Here is a 19,670-nt window from a genome sequence, read left to right as displayed (position 1 = left end):
GTACTATGATTTGTGGACGTGTCACAAATAAGAGCCTACTCTCAGCGACCTTTTGGAAAAGTAGTCCCAGCAAATGGAAAGTAAACATCGTATGTCTAAATACATGACTGATAGCTATATTTAAACTGCTGAACATTTAGTGTATTATGCTATTCTGTTATGGAACTTCCCATTATAACTACAGTGACTCCATATTGGTATGTTCAAAGCATAAACCCTAACCCATAAATAAATACCCCCATTAAAACAGAGTCTGTAAGTTTATATGACATTAAACAGTCATTTTAGTGAATTACGAACTAAAATCTATCCATCCATCGCAGAGTTGTCTGTGCTTTCTCATCTCACAGGTAATCTGGGCCTGTAGACGTCCGGATGACAGATTCCAGTCCCGGACCTCTCTCTCCTCTCAACCCCAACCGGTCGAGGCAGATGGCCGCCCACTCTGAGTCTGGTTCTGCCTGTGGTTTCTTCCTGTTAAAAGGGAGTTTTTTTTCTTGCCACTGTTGCCAGGTGCTTACTCATGTGGGAATGTTGGATCTCTTTAAAATTAAACCTGAAGAGTTCGGTTTAGAACCTGCTCTATGTGTAAAGTGCCTTGAGATAACTTTGTTATGATTTGGCGCTATACAAATAAAGATTGATTGATTGATTAATTGATGGATGGATGGATGGATTGATATATATTGTTAAAAATGTTAATTTGACAGTGGAAAACAGGCATAGAATGTCGGAACACGTGAAAACAGTTATTATAGTTAGTTAAAATTAAAGGCAATCATTAAAAGCTATGTGAGATATTCAGCAGTCATTTTAAGGAATTAACCAGTTTTTACACATTCATTGTTTAAATAAAGGTTTGAAGATGGATAAATTACCTGTAAGTTACTGAAGAAACAATATGACTTCATCTCATTCATCTATCCAGATTTATTTGTACAGCAACAGGTTTTAGTAGTGCTGAAATCATTCTTGTCACTGATGTGGTGCTGCCATCTGTTGATGATGGATACTAACTGACCCAGTAATGCATCAGACTTAGTAGTTTGAACTGAAAGTTTGCACTAATGTATGTGCGACTGTGTACAGTAGAAACTCAGCCTCTCTGTTGTTTACACCAAGCAAAGTGGTAGTGTGGTTAATCAGACACTAGATGGCACCGTTGGTAAAGCAGTCAACACTGATCTAAAATATCTGATGATGATTTAGTGCAATCATCACTTCTATAAATCTTCTTTCAAAATACATAACATTAAAAAACATGTTAAAGAGTGCAGCTTTTCATACACATAAACACAGTATGTGAAGAGGTATTTCATTTTGATAGCCAATTTGATATGTTTTAACTTCGAAAACCTTTTATAATTTTGTGTTTATTGCAATATTTTTAACCTCCCCTTCCTAAGTTCTACTTTTTATGTCAGCTGGACTGTTCATACCAATAACCTGCAATGTTCTGTCTATGGTCACAATTTTAGAAATGAAATCTGTTATTGCTCACATTTTAGGAAAATTACAGCAGCAGACAAGAAGCAGAAAGCAGATCAGTCAGAACAGAAACTTGTATTGAGCTGAAATACATTGTTTATTATGAAAAAGTGTGACTATTAAGATCCATACTTGGAAAAAAATATTATTTAATAATTATCAGTGATTCAATGCAAACATTTTGGGATTACCTACAAATGCAGGAGTACTTTTGTTGCATATTATGGAAACTATGCTAATAGATAATATTGAAATAAGAACCTAACAAATGACTGTAATATAATACTAATATTAGAGTACACTGACATTATATAACAAGATTTTTACTTTACTGATTTAGGTTGAGGGATTAACTTTGAATAATAATAAAGATGACTGCAGAGCACTCCTACTTCTGTTTTTTTCTTATTCTCATTCCCATGTGATTTTATTTTAGGCACTAACTGATGCTTTTATACTGAATTATGGTTGCTACAAAATAACCCTTATTTCCCTTAACCAAAACAATAACAAGCAGCCTAAAATAAGAAAAGTAATAGCTTTGTTCTTAGTGTTCTTATAATGAATGCAGTGAATGCTGAGGAGGGAATGGTAGTAATCTCAGTGAAAATGAAAGATGGGATATTTTTAGAAAGATTAAATCCTTCTGTGGAAGAGGGCGATGTTGTACAGAAGATGACTTTTCAGTCAAGGAGGGAGGACCTGGACAGTCAGGGCTCTGCTGGGCATGACGGAGGAGACTGAAGGTTGGAGATGTGAGTGGCTGCTACGTACAGGACTCCATCTTAGTCTGAATGTACTCTGCTGCAGATATCTTTATGTGTCCTTGCATCAAGGCTGGAGAAAAAAATGAGCATATCTGTGCTTAAAGGTCACCTTTATTTACTGTGTAATTCATAATTCATAGGTCTTCAGTTGAAGTCTGGAAATGAGGGTCAGAGTTGAACTATAGTTGGTTTTGGTTAGAAAAGAATGACATTTTCATTACACTGAAATGAGAAGACGTAAATGAATCAGCCATGCCTCACAGAAAATCTGTAATCTGTAATGTTTTCCATTTGATATTACTTACTCCAGAGTCCAGGGTGTTATTTAAGTATAATAAGTAAGAACATAGCTAAAACTTCACCCTCATCAAAATGACTTATCCTAATAACATCAAACTGACCTAAAGCTGAAGAGAAGTATGCTGTCATTTTGTCTAGACAGAAATACAATCTGATGGTTAATGTTAAAAAAACAAACAAACACACAACAGGCTAGTTATTGTAATGCCTGGTTTCCATACAGAATTGTATCAATCCAGTTTAATGGTCACAAAGAAGCACTATGGTTGTTTTGTTTAACACCAACTTCTGTTCTTTCTCTTGTAACCACATCATCACTGCTCTGTCTCACATTAAACTGCACAAAAGCTTTTAATCCAGAGTTAGCTGAACTGTTAACTTCTTAAGTGTGCAAGAACTGCAGTGTGAACATCTAAGTAAACATCTTCATTTGATTCCATTTAAATTAAAGACATGTTTGTGATTGTATCAAATTTAAAGGATCACTTTTAACTACATCATCACGCACCAGGTGAATGATTTCTTTGTACTTTAGGAAAAAACTTGTTTGACCTCTAAAGCTATATGAATGTTTCTAAAGGGTCCTAAAATTACCATTAATTACATTTTTTGACTCAAAAACAAGTAATTAGTTGTACTCTCAACTTAACTTTATTTATATAGCAATTTACACAGTTTTAGATGGCAGGTGATTTGTTCTGTTATGCACTTTAAAGGAATACATTTTAAAATCAACCCAGCTGGTATTTAGTAGTTTGTTTTTTTTCAGATTGGAATATAAAACAGAATAAAACAAAATAATATGATCACAATGCAAACAAAACTATATTATAAAGTTAAACTATACACTGAGGTTATAGTGAGAAATGTAAATTAAATGAGTTGATTATGTTATTATGAATGCGTGAAAAAGTTTATAAACACACACACAAAGGGACACACATGAACGCCCACACATTAACACGCCACGTTTCACTCAGTTTCTTTTCCACACACCGCAGCCTAATTGATTCTCATTTTAATTATGCTGACCCAGACTCCGTCTCTCTTCTTCATTGACAACAAAACCAGCGCAGGCCAGCAGTCTGCCTCTCACACTGTGAGGATGACACCTCCGTCTCCTTACAGAGGAAAGAGTTGAGGATCCACTTTGATGTCGCTCCCCTGCAAAGGAAAGGTCAAAATAATAAATGTAGGCCCAATTGATGGGTTGGCAGGGGGGCACAGGGGGTTCAGTGCTGATTTTTGGACGAGTGCTCCCCTAAAGGCAATGAATTCATACAGTCGGGCATGGCCAAAGAGGAAAACAGCATGAGTCCTCTCTCCATGAAAAGGTTGATATAAATCTGAAGATGAGCCTGGCTCCTTTTTCCCACTCTTTCTGTGACCCATTGCTCTCTTCTTTCTCTCTCAAACACACATACACGCACACACGTTTGAAAGAATCCTCACGGCTCTCCCTGACACATACCTCTGCATATGCATTATCTCCTCCCTCACTTTTCATGACAGAGGTAAAGCAGATCAGTGTAGATCAAATACCCGGGCCGTCAGTAAGCTGCTCCACCTCACTGTTCCTCATAGCAAGGCACCTTTGATTCAACAGTAAATAACCCCAAAGAAATACACAAATACTTGAATATGTCTTTGAAAAGGTTTTAGGATAGCTGTTGGTAAGGCAAGCAAGCTGCACCATGTCCAGTGACCTTTGACCTTTTGTCCATTTCAACAGACTCTTGCTTTGCAGCCCTGGAGCTATCTTTTAGTAAAGAAGATTCCAACCTTTTCAAAGATGCTAAATACTTCAGGCTATTAACACATAATGTGTACATAACAATACACAAGACATCAAGAATTCTTCCAGGTATCACAAAGTTTAGTTTTAATGTTTCACTCCACTGAAGTGTCGGGTCAGCAAGCGGGGAAACTACTTTTGTGATGTTTTACTTCAATAAACGTGGCAATACATTAAACAACTACAACAAAAAACCTCTGTTACAAGTGAAAGTATTGAATCCACACTGAACAGAAAAAGTAATTCAGGTATCAAAAGTATTAATACTCAATATGCAGAATGACCCCTTTTATATTATATTACTGGATTCATTTTATTGATGCATGATCTATAATGCATAAAGTTTTAGCTGGAGTTAAATTAATGACTATACTATTTGGTAGATGTATGTTTAATATTACTACTGCTACTACAACTACTTAGTAATATTAAAATCACACTTTATAATATCATCATATGTTTTTTTGTGTGTAAAATAACTAACTAGAATTGTTTCAGATACATCCAGTGGTGAAATATTATAATATGTCCCTCTGAGGAGTAGTTTAAATGAAAATACTAAAGTCATGTACAAGTACTTTAAAACTTAAGTTCAATGCTCCAGCATACTAGATGTCGATTGATTAGTCAAAATTTAATTGCTAACTATTTTGATAATGAATTGTTTAGTAGTTGTTTTTTTTAATGAAAATGCTAAAACTCTTGTTTCTTTAGTGCTCTGTGATAGTAAAATGAATAGCTTTGGGTTGTGGACTGTTAGTTGGGACAAAACTAGACTCTTCAAGTTGCATTTTGGTGCTTTAAGAAACTGAGTGACATTTTATAGACCAAGCAATTCATTAAGAAAATAATCAAGAGGTAAATCAATGCATGACTAAATGAATAAATAAAAGTAAGCATTTGGTACAGCTGTTGTGGGAATATGGGAAAATGCTCAGCTGGAGACAAGTATAGTAGGAAATTTAAAGGAAAAGTTGGGAGTTCCCAGCTTGAAAAAAAGTCACCCTACTAAGTAAAAGTGAACCAAAAATACCTTCAAATTATTCTAAAAGCAATATTAGTGGATAAGAATTGTGTTTGTTAATTTTAAATTTGGATAGCCTGTAGCCTATAAGGTACTATTTTGCATGTTAAGCCCTTACTTGGTTTTCATTTGAACTGATTTCTTTCCTTAGAACTATGAATGCAAAGCACGCTGAAATACTCAGCAGCCATTAATTAAATGTGCTTTAAAATTCAGTCTGGTGTGTTCCCATCTTAAGACAACTCAGATATTACAAGATCCTACTGCAGGCAAGTGAGATTCACACTGATGACAAACACGAGATATGATTATTTTCCACAGACAAAAACGCAATTTCCTGATCAGCCACAGCAGCCTCTGTGAGCCGCGCTCAGATGCTCATTCACACTGAGCTGCAGCTTCCTCCGGAGGACGGAGCCGCTCCAGGCTGAATTACATGCGCAGTCCTGCCGTGAATCACACATCACCACGGCAACCGGCGGTCACACCGAGTCGCCGTCAGCATCAGTGGGGTCCGATCCCATCTACAGGCGACCGGAGAGCCGAGAAAACCACCGTAAGTTTTTATCCTCCTTCCTGTCATCATATATCTGAGATTGAAGCCGATTGATTTCTGTTAGATAGTGATGTGTTTGCGGGTAAATGCTGGAGCTCCTCTGCGGAAAATCTCGCTATATGACACATATTTCCTTACATGATTATGCTTTGTAGTGCGATTAATTCATAATAATTCATCTGCTGTTGAGAATGAATGAATTCTTATGCTGGTGTTACTGTATAGGCTATGGGACCGTCTTCCTAACAGGCTGAATTATGCTATGATTTGCTCTACCTCCACATTAAAGGCTGCAGTTAAATACTCATCTATTAATTGACCTCCATGGCTTTTGACAACATTAAGTAGAGTCCACAACTCTTTAAGAAGAAATGGGTAGTCCTCATTAAATAGTAAAGGTGCAACATTAGATTTAATCAGATGTAAGTATGAGAAAACAGGCTCCAGTAGCTGGAATAACACATAATTCAGACCTATAATCTAATAGAAAATCAGTCTTTTCTCTATTTCACATAGACAGGCCTTTACTGTATATGTGTCTCTGATTCTTAGTCCTACACAGCCTGTATCTCTTGTCGCAGCAGTCTTCAATGCAGCAAGTTCAGATATGCATGACCAGTGAACCCTGAAGAACTTGAGAGGCACAGGCAGTAAACAGCCCACTCTCGCCTATTCATAACACTGCTTGTATTCACTTTTTTGGAAGCTGTGTCTTCCCTGTCCTGTCTGTTGATAATTATGTGTCAAAGTATGTTAAATCATGTAACATCCTGATATTTACATTTTTTTTACAAAGAGGACAGTACAGTTTTTTAAATGTACATTTAAAAGCTGTCGCTCTTCCATTTACTTGGCATGTTTTCTCTCAGAGTGTGGGAACGGTGAGTGTTTGACAGCAACACTCGGCTCATTTGTTAATCACAGATTTTGGATGATTCATCGTTCCCACACTTCTCCACTCCAACTGTGGGGATGAAAATGGTGGTCAGCACAGATAATCACTTTATCCACCACTTGTACAGACACCAAGGATACTGGACGGGGTAGTCTTGAGCAATTAACTCACTCAAGATCCTTTGAATGACAAATTCTGCTCTTGTCGCTTGTAATTTGAAAGCAGATTCTACATCTTGCTCTTTTTGATAATTTAGAGATGGTTATTTTGCACCCATATTGAAGGCCGGCTGTGTAAACGGCTGTTGTTGGGTGAAATCCTACAATTGGTGTGTGAGAGTTTCTCAACCAGAAATATTATTTATCCTGAATAGATGTGTGCTGTGGGTCTTTACTAATGACCCAGTATCTCCATTATCAAGAACACATTTCCTGTGCATCAGGGATTTCTCCTGGAACATAAAAACTGTTAGCTCCCCCCGCCCTGGCGTATCATCATTGTGAGTCATTGGCGTCAGTGGGCCCGTGGGGTCCTTGGCTGGGGGAAGGTGTTGTGTTGCACCGTGTGAATGAGACAAGTGGCTCCTCACCTCTTCTCTCTACATTTAGATGATCATTTCTTCGAGGAGAGAAAATAGAATCGACACGAAAGCTTAGAGGCGTTCAGAGCTGTGATGATGATGCGTTACATTTGCAAACTGATTCGAAATATTAAAGATAAGAGTTGGGAGGAAGAGATTGATCTCAGATATACATAATGAATCATACCCAGTGGTTATGAAACGTGTTTACTCTAGACTGTTGATTTGATAAACAGGAAGAAAGCTGGCTTTCCCTCTGAGGATGGTTGCAAACACCCAAGTCTGAAGTTATTTACATATGCCCCCACTTTAACCCACATAGCTTAATTATAATTCCACTAACCATGAACAAATTATTAAGCAGTTAATTAGCGATTATTAAAGGAACTGTTCAACATTTTGGGAACTATGCATATTTGCGTTCTTACTCAGAGAATGCAAATAACAGATGATCCCACTCTCTTGTCTGTAGGGCAAATATGAAGCTATAACCAGCAGTTGGTTAGCATAGCTTAGCACAAAGACTGGTAACAGGGGGAACAGATAGCCTGGCTCTCTCTAAAGGTGACAAAATCTGCACTCACTAATGAATATGCTATATCTCATTTGTATAATATGTGTAATCAAACACATAGGAGTAAAATGACAAGTTGTGATTGTGTACAGGTTATATGCTGGACTTGAGTAGAAGTATTTAGTTAGAATTATTGCTCCCAGTTCAGAAATGAATTCCCTGTAAAATGGCAAATTGGCATTTTTTTCCTTTGGGTTGTGTACCAATCAAACAAATAATAAATATCTGTCACAATTCATGAGCTTTAGATGTGCTAGAAGACTGATTATGTCTCTTTTGTACAAAGTCAGGCTAGCTGTTTCCCTCTGTTTTCAGTCTTTGTGCTGAGCTAAGCAAGCCGACTGCTGCTATAGCTTCACAGACACCGGAGTGATATTATTATCTTGTCTCACTCTAAGCAAGGAATCAAACAGGTGCATTTCCCAAAAAAATTTTGAACCATTCCTTTAATGCATCTTCAGGAAACTCATAAACTGTGTGGCTACATAAGCTACACTCATAGGTTTACCTATCAAATATGTATTGTGTTTTATTTAATACAACAAGCTAAATGTTTTACAGAGAGATTTCTAAAGTCTTGCTCTATCAAAAATACATTTTCATTGTATTTTTGATAGTGCAAAAATAGAGTCCTGTCCTTCACTCTGTCCTCTTCTTGTTCTTTTTTGAGTTTCAAGCAGCGCAGCCACATTTGCTTAGAAAGCACACCATCTGAGTAAGTCTGACCTGGGCTGTCTGTTCCTGCTATCCAGATTTTTGCAGGCATTTTCAGGCAGCCGAGCAGACATGGTGAAGTTGGGCAGCAATCTGTCTGATAAGCTGGAGAAACAGCCACCTGTGGATGATGGCTTTGATAACATCCCCCTTATCACACCCCTGGAGGTCAACCAGCTCCAGAAGCCGTTCACAGACAAGGTACGCAAGGCCTATTAGGTCTGTGTTTGTGAGTCTGTTTATGTGCCTGCCCACTTATGTTTGTTTTCCTTTTTAACTGCGTTTCCAAGTAGCACACTACCCACCACACATCACGCTTTACAGCATTACAGTCATGGCCATTAGATTACAGCTCGCTGCAGAACACGTCTGGACAAACAACATTAAAATTCATGTGGGCGTACTTACCTTCTCAGCAAAAGCTCCAACACTGAGACTGCTGTATTTACCGTCCTTTACCTGCTGTCCCAGGTTAAAACCTTGGCACCAGCCCACGCTAACTAAGCACCTCTTTAAATGCATAATGCAACAAGAAAGCCCTCAGAATCATATTTTGGTTTGATGATGCACTCAGCAGCACAGGATGTTCCACAGGCTGATCAGATGGTGGTGAAACATTACCATAAAAAACACTTAGCATCTCCCAAATGTCTTTTTAAGGCATTGATTAAGACTGGCTGCTTTTGCAAATGATGCTCATGTATTTTTAGACATGAAAATGGTGTTTTCAGTGGATACACTGAGCCTGCGTCCCATTCATCAGCTTTAATGTGAAACAGAGAATGTCTAATAAGGAGATCTGAGCTGTTTGTTGATGATGCTGCAGGTCATTGTGAAGACGTCGACACAGTACCAGCTACAACAGAAGAAGAACAAGTTGTATGTGCCCAACATCAAGAAGCTGAATATCAACTTCTACAGTGATGTTTCAGAGAAAGTTAAGGTACAAGAACAACCTGATGACTGGGCAGTGACTCAAGCATTGACTGGAGGATAAATCTAGTGATATTCTGTATTTTCTTACTGTCAACAAATCCCATGAGTCCTAATAAATACTGCCACTACAACCAGAACCAGAACTCAACTGTCATCCAAAAACTATAAAAAGCATATCAGTGATACACACTGTTGAACTGAGTGATAAATTCTGTTTTCACTATTTATTCTTATTTCATCCTACATACACCCTCCTGTTGTAAATACTCACTAAAGTACCAAATGCGTATTCATTCGCAGCTGAAAATAGTCCGCAATAGTGTAATATTTGCTGACAACTACAACGGCCAGCTGTTTTAGACAAACATTTAGCTTTTCTAGAAATTACATTAGAAGTTTACATTAGTAACATGTTTATTGTAGGTTTGTGTCTCAAATAACTATGCTAGTGGCTGAATGCAACACATAGGGTAGATAAGTCAAAGAAGATTGAGTGACGGACTAAAACAATGTTTTTATTGATTATTACCCTTAAATGCATATACCTTTGTGTGTTCATGTGTGTGTTATTGCACAGATCACAGGTCTGATCCTCATCACTTTGGCCTTCCTGACCAGCCTGCTCCTCCTACTCATGTACAAAGCCATGTGGTATGACCAACTCACCTGCCCAGAGGGTTTCATCCTTAAGGTAGATGGCAGACACACACACACACAAATACACACACGTTCACATATGAGCTCACATACATGTCCATTGTCGCCGCAGAAAACAGAGTCTACATAAACACATACTCAAGTATGTGCTTTTACATTCATGTGCACACTGATGCATAAACATGTGGATTTACATGACTTAGTGACAGAAAGGAAATGTAAATATGCCCATAGCAGAGACCAGTAGAAAACAGCTCATATCAGAGTCTTGTCCTTAGATATCACACTATTTATTGCATTATGCATTCCAAAGTAGTCTGTGTGACACCCACTCAAATGGTACTTAACACAGTCTACGATGCTGCTCATCTGGTGCTTTGTTTCTCAGCACAAGCTCACATCAGTCACTTGAGCAGAATTCTCTGAACACTGGAACTGGAAACCCAAACTCATTATCTCCCAACGACACCTTGAAGGCATTGTGTACCGAGCCGACTCTGCCACGCATGTTAGTTAAAGAGTCTGTGTTGCAGAAGAAAATGAGAGAGTGGGAAAGCAAAGGAGGGAGCTGGAGTAACGCAGCCTGCTTTCTGGTCAGGCAGAGATTGGGATGCCCGCCTGTGAATCGGAGGGGTCTTTAATTAGGGCTGAGCGTGACTAAACTGTGATTAAAGGCTTAACAGTGAGGGGGGAAGCAAGGAAGGGAAGGAGGGAGGGAGGGGGCCTTCCGGCAAGGCTTTTGATGTTTTTGCCGGTTACAGTTGCTTTCAGCATTTTTTCCTGCTAATGCGTTGTTGGAGACATAAAAAGAAGAGTGAGGATGGATGGCGGCGTAGTCACTGCTGTTCTTTTGAGATGTGCAACTCCTCACTGTGAGGGAAGGTCAGGTACTAGATCCTTGAAGGGAAACTCTTGTGAAGTCAACACAACTCAGAGTGCTCTTCCCCAAACATAACATTGGGGTGGACGTTCAGTTTGTTTTTACTTTATTCACTCATAGAGTCTCATGGTACATAGTTTTTCTCCCCTCAAAAAGTAAAAGTGGATGCTCTTTGATAAGCGACTAAATTGACTTTTCTTCTCTGAGCTGAGTCTGGAAACTGTGGCCTATCAGTACTTTAAATCTTAAACTAAGCCTGAGCTCAGCGGTTAAGATTAACTTAGTACTTCATTTACTCCCTTGATCAGATTTGTAGAAACATTAGTAAAAAATAAAACAATATTTATTTTCTCTAAATGCTGGTGTGTAGAGACAGTCCAGTGTTTAGATACCATTTTCTACTGATAAAGGTTGTGTATATAACTATTTTTTACCCATGCCAGTTTTGTAATTGCAGGAACTTAAAAGCTGTGATCTCAATATGTGATGATCAATAACAAAGAACTTGAGAGGCTTTGGTGATTATTTCTTCTTTGCATTTTGTTGTATTGTAAGAATTGTAACACTTGATGAAATCCAGTTGGTGACCCAAAACACTTGCACTATGCATTTCTGTCCATGATTTGTCTATAAACAGGTTCCATTTACTTTTTATATGTATAATATTTTTCCTGCACTGTGATGCCTACTTAAATTTTCCAAACCCTGCATTATCCTCTGGTGCACCTTTTGATTTGAGCTTGAAAGTTTATTCTTGGCCTTGGAAATTAACACCAGTGAGAAAATGTAGGATTATTTTGTCCAATATTTTTATTTGCGGTAGCCAATTCCAACCCTCTAATCTCCCCAAAGCTTGTCAGGGCTCAGATGTCATCACTTGTCCAACACACATCCGGTAGTTTGGTCTATTAAAATAACAGCTGTTGTTGCAAATTCAGTACTCTATAGTAGTTACTGGTTCATGCTTGTAGTCTTTGTTGTGATGTGACACTTTTACTTGACCAACTCATAAGCAGGGCTAGTTTAAGGAGCTTCTTATTGAGTGTGTGTCCTGGTTATGATCAGAATTTCATATCCCGGTTATGTGTTGAGGTTCTTAACACCAAATCCTGGTTTCAGTACTTCAATGGAAACCAGGATACTGTGCCATGTAAACACCATATCTATGTGTCTAATAGTCCTCTGCTATGTTTCCAGGTGTGTTGTCAACTTAAGTTACATAGTAGTTAGTCAGTCATACAAAAAAAAGATGGTAAATGATGAGTGATGATCAACACGCTGAAAGGGAAAGTCAATTGTTACTGTTGTTTTCCATTACCAGTGAGGAAATGAAGAGGCTAAATCCAGCTGCATGATAAGTGCAGCGTGTTCAGACAGCCAGAAACCAATATGTGTTCATTCTCGTAGAGGGAACTCAGTCAATACAAAAATAATTAGCAGAGATGTTCAGGAATCAGGACATGCCTGCAGGCAAATCATCAGAAACCTGGCTATTGTTAATTGTTATGATTATGTAAACACAGTTATGAATAATCAGGTTTCTCATCTTTCAATATAAACACTGCATCATGAATGAAGAACTCTGACTGTGAAAGGACCAAAAACATTTTGTAACCTGTGGCTCAATGAATGCAGACAAACATGTATATGTAAACGTAGCCCAAAGTCCACATGCAGAATCTGTTTCAATGACTACAAGTTATCGATCATTTCTTCAACAAGGACTCACCATGCATAATAAAGACAAATGCAGGTGTTCAGTTTCATGACCTGCACTTCAGAACTGGTTTATTTACAAGTCTATTAATCACTATTAATAATCATCATACATCATCAATAATTAATCATTCAGTAAATGCATTTCAGGAACAAATGTACAGTGTGTGTTGATATTTTGTTTTCTTTCTGTCATAACAGCAGAAGCACTGCACTCCGGCAGCTCTGGAGATGTATTACACAGAGCAGCAGCAGGAGCCTGGTGTTCACGGCAGCACCAATGCTGGGTTGTATGCCGCCCTCAGCCACCTCAACCAGGTCAAGAGGACTGGGCCTGAGCTGCCATCACCATGGTTACCAGTCATCAGTGCTCTGAAGGAGGCTGAGATGGCAAAACAAGGCAGTGAGCCACTCAAAGGAGCACTGGAGCGAGAGGAGTGAAGGGGCTGATAGAAAAAGCATGATGGGAGGTAGTGTAGGTTATTTGTGGGTGCGTGTGTGTGTGTGTGTGTCTGTGTGTTTGTGTGTTATCAGGTTTTTTTTCTTCCCCTGGACAGTCCACTGGTGGTGCGTCAGAACCTTTAATGTGTCTGAATATCTGCTGAAATTTGGAATCAGAAACACAAACCACAAGTTTACACAACTTCAATCTAGTTATATTCTGTTAATATTTAACACAAGTTAATACCCAGCTGTGGCAGTGTGTGTAAGTGTGAGGATATATGTGCGTGCATGTGTGTGTGTGTGGTGAGTTGTTGTGGTTAAAGGCAGGAATGTTATTAAAGTGTGAGAGACTGTGCCTGACTTTTACAGTGTTACTGAGTCATGACTAAACTCTGCCATCTGCATTCTGTATGTGTGTATACACTCGTGTATAAACTGTACACTGTAAATACTTACATACATATGAGTGCACATGCATGTACAGTATATATTCATTAATGTGCAGTGTGTATGTATTGTACACACTACATGACTTGAGTACTTTTCTCAGTTCCTGTCTGAGAAAGTTGGAGGTGAGAGAAGAGAAGCACAGTGAGAGCACAGAGCGAGAAGTGATGATAACAGGTTTTAATGAGATTACTGCAAGTTTCTCCTCATCACTGTGCCTCGTTATCTCCCCATCTATTTGAAGGAATGTATGAAATCATCAGTGAGTGTGCTCACAGCATAAACATTAAGACAAGGAACTATAATTGACTATTTAAAGTTTGCTGAAGTGAGTTGATTTCACATCTTATTATCACAAGATTGCAGCTCTGTGTTCGCTCACAGTTCAATTTATAGGAGGAGACAGTGTGTTTTTTGAAAGTCAGGTGTTGTCAGACTCACACAGTGGCTCTTGAAAATATCAAACTATTAAAAATCTGAAATTAAAATCTCTGAAAACGACATTAGTAAAAGAGTTTGAATACTTTCCAAAGCCACTGTAAAACTCTTTATTTGAAGACATATTATGTACGACATGAGCTACTACCTGAGTTATGGATAAAACTTGAGTGTTTAATGTATTACTACAAAACAATCTACATTTTAATGATGCTGTATGTTCAAACTGATTGTAAAAACTAACCAATTTTCATTTTCAATTTTCATCCAAGTTTTGTTACTTCAGTTTGTTTTTGACTTACGTCACTGTAAGTACTCTGTAATGCCCTTGTACAGTAAATGAACATGTAAAGTAGAACCACGAGGGTAATATAACGCACATCAAGATCCTTATATGAATGTATATGAGTGGCTGCAGTAGATAAAATTAGTGCTTATAATGTACAACCTAAAAGCTTCTACAGTATTGACATTTTTCTATTTATTTATTAACAGACTATTTATGTGTGGATTATTTGATGCCTTTCAAATGGAAAAGTTCTGTTTGCAGATCTTGTGGAGTTCTTCTCCTTTATAGTTTGTTGACCAATCGTTCCTAATTTTGTTGCTCAAAAGTGACCTTTTTTTTGTTAAATGATGGATGTCTTGTTTTGGAGGAAAACTCTTCATGCGAGTAGAAAGAATGTGAGATCACAGCACAGCTTGTCCTTTGGACTCAGGTGCCAAACATTTACATCAGACCCATCTGCTCTGATATCACCAATTGGACAGAAATAAAATGATTGAAGTGTTGAGTTCTGTTATTCACAACAAGCCCTGCTGATTTACATTCACCACCTCTAATGAACTGAATTATTGATTCGCTGAGAATGATGACATTTGAGTTAGATTCAACAGAAACCAATCATTAGATGATTTTATCTAGGACTGTTGTATAAACTCAACTTTGAGGTATTATAATAGTTTGTACTCCACTACATTTATGTATTTGACAGATACTTTGTGGAGTGCGTTTTAACAAAAAACACATATTATCAGTTTGTAAAATATGATGTATTATTGTAGTATTCTGGTGACCCAACATGTTGTATAAAACAGTTAAAACTAGCTCTACTTTGACCTGCCAACACTTTAAATGCTTCTTGTACATTTATGCATCGATAATAATAATAATGAAACACTACAGTATTTTATAAAACACAAATATCTCCAGGTAATATACAGGTACATGACATACTGTGCAAGGGACAAATCAGGAACTATGCAATCATTTCTAAGCAGTTCCTGAATAACTGTGTCACATATAGCAGATATTGATAAGTTACTTAAAAAGGAATTGAGATACTATATTAATGGAACCATATGTGATGATGATTAGTTCACAGATACCAGTGAATCGACATACTGACAACTTTATTCAGTCACTGCTGATTAATGTTGAATCAGCCACTGAGCAACAAAAAACTAAAAATGACTCATTAATTATTACTTTTCTTTCTCTCTTCTCCAGTAAATTAAAACATCATACTACATAATTAACAAATAGATGCTGATTTTTTACTGAGAATTCACAAGCAGAGAATGACTAAGAATGACAAACCCAAAACAGCAGGACTCTCTATCCGTTATTTCCTGATTTGTTCCACACTAAAGATTTAGTCAATTGTCATCAGTATAACAATGACAGGGATCATCTGCAAAATGATTCATTTGACTTTTTATACTCACATTTAGCCAGAAGTACTTAGAACTTTTAGTTGCACAGTAATGGTGTGTTTTTTTTAACAATCTGATATTGCTGCTTTCATTTCAAGTAAAGGATTTAAATACTTTATCCACCACTGCTCGAGCTACACAGGAGGACGTTCCTGCGTGTGTTTTTGTGACACATTTGTCATTCAGATCTAATCCTAAATTACAAGCAGAAGAAAAACCTGCTCCTCCTTTTATACTCTGCTGCTCAGAGATGATCAGTATGCATAGAATTCAAAATATGATTCCTTCCTTCTCCTCAAAGTTTAGTTTAACAATTCAAAGCCAAGCCACATCCTCTCTCTCTCTCTCTCTCTCTCTCTCTCTCTCTCTCTCTCTCTCTCTTTCTCTCTCTCTCTCTCCTCTTTCCCTCTCTCTCTCTTTCTGTTCACTGCTGTGAGCCTGTCTGCATCTCATTTACAGTCACATATTTTCACACCATTTCTCTAAACCCAGGGATGTGTGGCTTGAAGGTTTTTGAGTTTTGTGTGTGTGTGAGTGTGTGTGTGTGTGTGTGTGTGTGTGTGTGTGTGTGTGTGTGTGTGTGTGTGTGTGTGTGTGTGTGTGTGTCCATGCTTAGCTTGTTAATTAAATCTACATTACGCCCTGTTTAGCCTTTAGGGTTTTTTTCTCCCCACTGTTACTGGGTGACATACTTTAGATGCTGTTGGCCCAGGGCATGGAACTAAATAAAGTGCTAAAAATATTTATTAGGGCATTTACAGAACCCATGCTTGGTCAAGGCATAGCATGTTGTGCCAAAGAGGCTTAGATTCAGGGCCCGAGGAAAATCACGTAAAATCACCCGAGTAGTCACATAAAGGCTGCCAGCCCCGTTTCCCTGCTTTATAGCATCAACAGATCTGAACAGTAAAATAGCAGGATGGCTTTTTAATTTGTCCTGACCGTTCTGAGTCCACGCCCCCCTTCCCCAGCATTCCCCGGGAAGATTGTGAGGAGGAGCCATGCCAAGAGTCATTTAGCCGTTAACATCCCCCAGAATCAAATTCCTCTGAACCCTGATGTCACTCAAATGTTGGCCAGAAAGAGGGAGGCTGCATGGTGATGCAAGTACTGTCTTCCTACTTTTTCCTTTCCTGTGGATTTCAGGCTGATCACACAGGAGGTGTTAAGATCATGCAGATCCCTCTGAAGCAGTGTCAGCATTTAAACACAATGGAAAACAAATAAAAAAGTGAAAGATAAAAGTTTAAAGTCACTTTAAAAACGTCTTATATTCCCATAAACAATAAAGGCTAGCTATAAAATTTCATGCAATTTAAAAATTCTCTCAGATTTAAGATAGCTCCAGAGGTCTCTCACATTATTTAAGAGTGGATAACTGAATACAGTCTTTGCAATATACCATTAGCCATTATCCATATCATGTTAGCTGAAGTAAACAGGGTCATTTAAACATTCCATAGGATCTTACTCTCCTCTCTTTTTTTGCTTTTATCAAGGGTGTGAACAACAAGAATAATGCTGACTATTTTGTTAGCAGTCACTTTCAAAGCAGTTTAATTCTCTGCATGTGGCAGTACGGCGATAAATTCTCCTTATAATAGGATTTGTTTTTCATTTTGTTTCTATTTAATTCATATTATTGCCTCCCTGAAGTTACTTGAATGTTGGAGAGAAGGAGGGAGGCTGCACTGCAATTATTGCATCCTTATTTATATTTCGTAAATATTGTAGGTTGTTCTTAATTTTACATATTAATAGCCAGTGCGAGTATTAATGATTTCACACAAATAGAAATAATACATTTTTATTAAAATTAAAATATTGAATTTTTTGTGTGGTAGATTGTATTTCAAAAAACAAAAACAAAAATGTTTAAATGTAAGGATTAAAAAAAAAAGACTGAACAATATGTCTCTGATTGGCTATTCCTGCTTAGAACATGAGATCAATCATGTGATTGCTTGAGATTGCTTATTGTTCACACTCAACGAAGAATGTTCTCATAATACTAATACTACTACTAATAATAATAAACTTTATTTATAAAGCACAATATTACTAAATGCTTACAAAAAGAAAAAAAAAGCATGTTTTGAAGTATTGCATTAGAAAAGGCTGATGGAAACAGCAAAATTTGAAAAAACATCCTAAATTTCTCAAAAAGCTTTTTTTGAAAAAGAGTTAACGTGTTAAATACAGGATGGAAACACCTTTGCCCAAGAAGTTCTGACATAGTGAATTCTCACATTACTGATCCGCTGTTTCTGTTGTCAGCATCCTTTCAAATATTCCCCTGATGAGTGAAAACATGACCAATACTAGTTCACATGATACAACAATTACAACTTTCCCCATTTAAACAAATTCCTCCAAACTTTTCTCCATTTTTCTCTCACAGATGGCCAAAGTGGCAAACTCTACTTCTTCTACTCTGTTTATTATGGCCACGTGTAACATAGCCCACACCGCCAACTTCTAACCAAACTACACTTTGTGTAGCCTAATTTATTCGCTCCAAACCAGTTGATGGAAATGTGCTTGATTTGCATTTTTTTCTGCCATTTTAAAAGTTTGCTTACAATTCACTTGACATTAGATGGAAACACGGTTGGTGAGGGCTAGAATAAAGAGACAAAATGGGAGGAAAATCCGAAGAAGAAAAAGGATGAGCATAAGAGAAGGAGCAGATGAGAGGCGGTGCAGCCTGGGAAGGGAAAGCGGGGGGTGAGGGTTTGGGCTGGAGAAGAGGAGGCGGTGGAGGCCAAGAGGCCTGGAGGTGGTGGTGGTGGAGGAGGAGGGTGAATCCAGGCTGACCCCTGTGTCTGTGTGTGTTGTTGTGTGTCTCAGTGGGTTTCCTCTGCCCTGGCGCCAGCTGGAAATGCCTCCACTAAGCAGAGGCAGTACACACATCATCCTCCATTCACCCCCATTCAGTCCCCTTTGATGAGAGTAACACTATACATGCCCAGCGCGCCTCACAGATCCTATCAAGCTGCTGTTTAAAGGGCGGGAGCGAGAGCCGGGGCAGCTGATCATAACTTATCGAGTTTTTGGACGCACTGTCATCCAGTTTCGTTGCCCGCAGAGCAAATAAAAGCGAGCACAATTGAGGAGGTTTTGTAATTGGAGTGATGTTGTTGCAACAGAGGTGGAGGTTTCATGAGATACACTGCCACCTAGGGGTCATCTCCCATGGTTGCAGAGAGGAATGTGGTGCAAGGCTGTCTCCTCTCTGCTTATTTTGAACTAACTGTTTGATAAACAGAATTTAAGTGGATTATGTTTTCTTAAAATTCATTAAAGTAACTACAAATCTGGTAAGTGGAGTCATCATAATGCTCATCTTTTATCACTTCAGTAGGGCCTTTTACCTTGCTGACCATACCTTGAATACTTGCTATTGGGTTAGTCACAGTTGCTCTTTAAAGCTGATCCTCATGATGGTCTTTTTAAAATGACTCAGTAGCCATGAAATTAGTCATTAGCTTTTTATCCTGCCGTGATGTTGCCCTCATGCAACAAAAACCTCACCAGTAAACAATTAGACGACTGACACAGCAAGGTAAAGGCCCAAAGCTGCGGCCCAGACATGCCATGAGGAAGAAAAACAACCCGCTCTGCTTTGCTTAGATTTAGTTTGCTTTGTTCTGGCCATTACGGAGCCGAAATATTGTCATTACTCATAGACCAAATCATTTTACGACATCCTGCAATTAAACTTTAAGCTAATAGGTTAATGA

General features: G+C 38.1%; 1 protein-coding gene across 1 annotated transcript; it reads left to right on the top strand.

Moving 5' to 3' along the window:
- The first annotated feature begins 8,765 nt into the window (after positions 1 to 8,765).
- Positions 8,766 to 13,323, top strand: caly (calcyon neuron-specific vesicular protein). The gene is made up of 4 exons (XM_053336291.1): positions 8,766 to 8,894; positions 9,520 to 9,636; positions 10,207 to 10,320; positions 13,084 to 13,323. The coding sequence occupies exons 1-4, from the start codon at positions 8,766 to 8,768 to the stop codon at positions 13,321 to 13,323; spliced, it is 600 nt and encodes a 199-aa protein (XP_053192266.1).
- The last annotated feature ends 6,347 nt before the right edge of the window (positions 13,324 to 19,670 follow it).

This window comes from Scomber japonicus, chromosome 2, assembly GCF_027409825.1.
Source record: "Scomber japonicus isolate fScoJap1 chromosome 2, fScoJap1.pri, whole genome shotgun sequence".
Taxonomy (NCBI): Eukaryota; Metazoa; Chordata; class Actinopteri; order Scombriformes; family Scombridae; genus Scomber; species Scomber japonicus.
The sequence above is the reverse complement of the archived record's forward strand: the minus strand, read 5'-3'. Positions and strand labels throughout refer to the sequence as shown.

Coding starts and splice junctions, on each gene's coding strand:
- caly (XM_053336291.1), top strand. CDS start 8,766: ATGGTGAAGTTGGGCAGCAATCTGTCTGATAAGCTGGAGAAACAGCCA. Junction 9,637..10,206: donor ATGTTTCAGAGAAAGTTAAG/GTACAAGAACAA, acceptor GTTATTGCACAG/ATCACAGGTCTGATCCTCAT. Junction 10,321..13,083: donor CAGAGGGTTTCATCCTTAAG/GTAGATGGCAGA, acceptor CTGTCATAACAG/CAGAAGCACTGCACTCCGGC.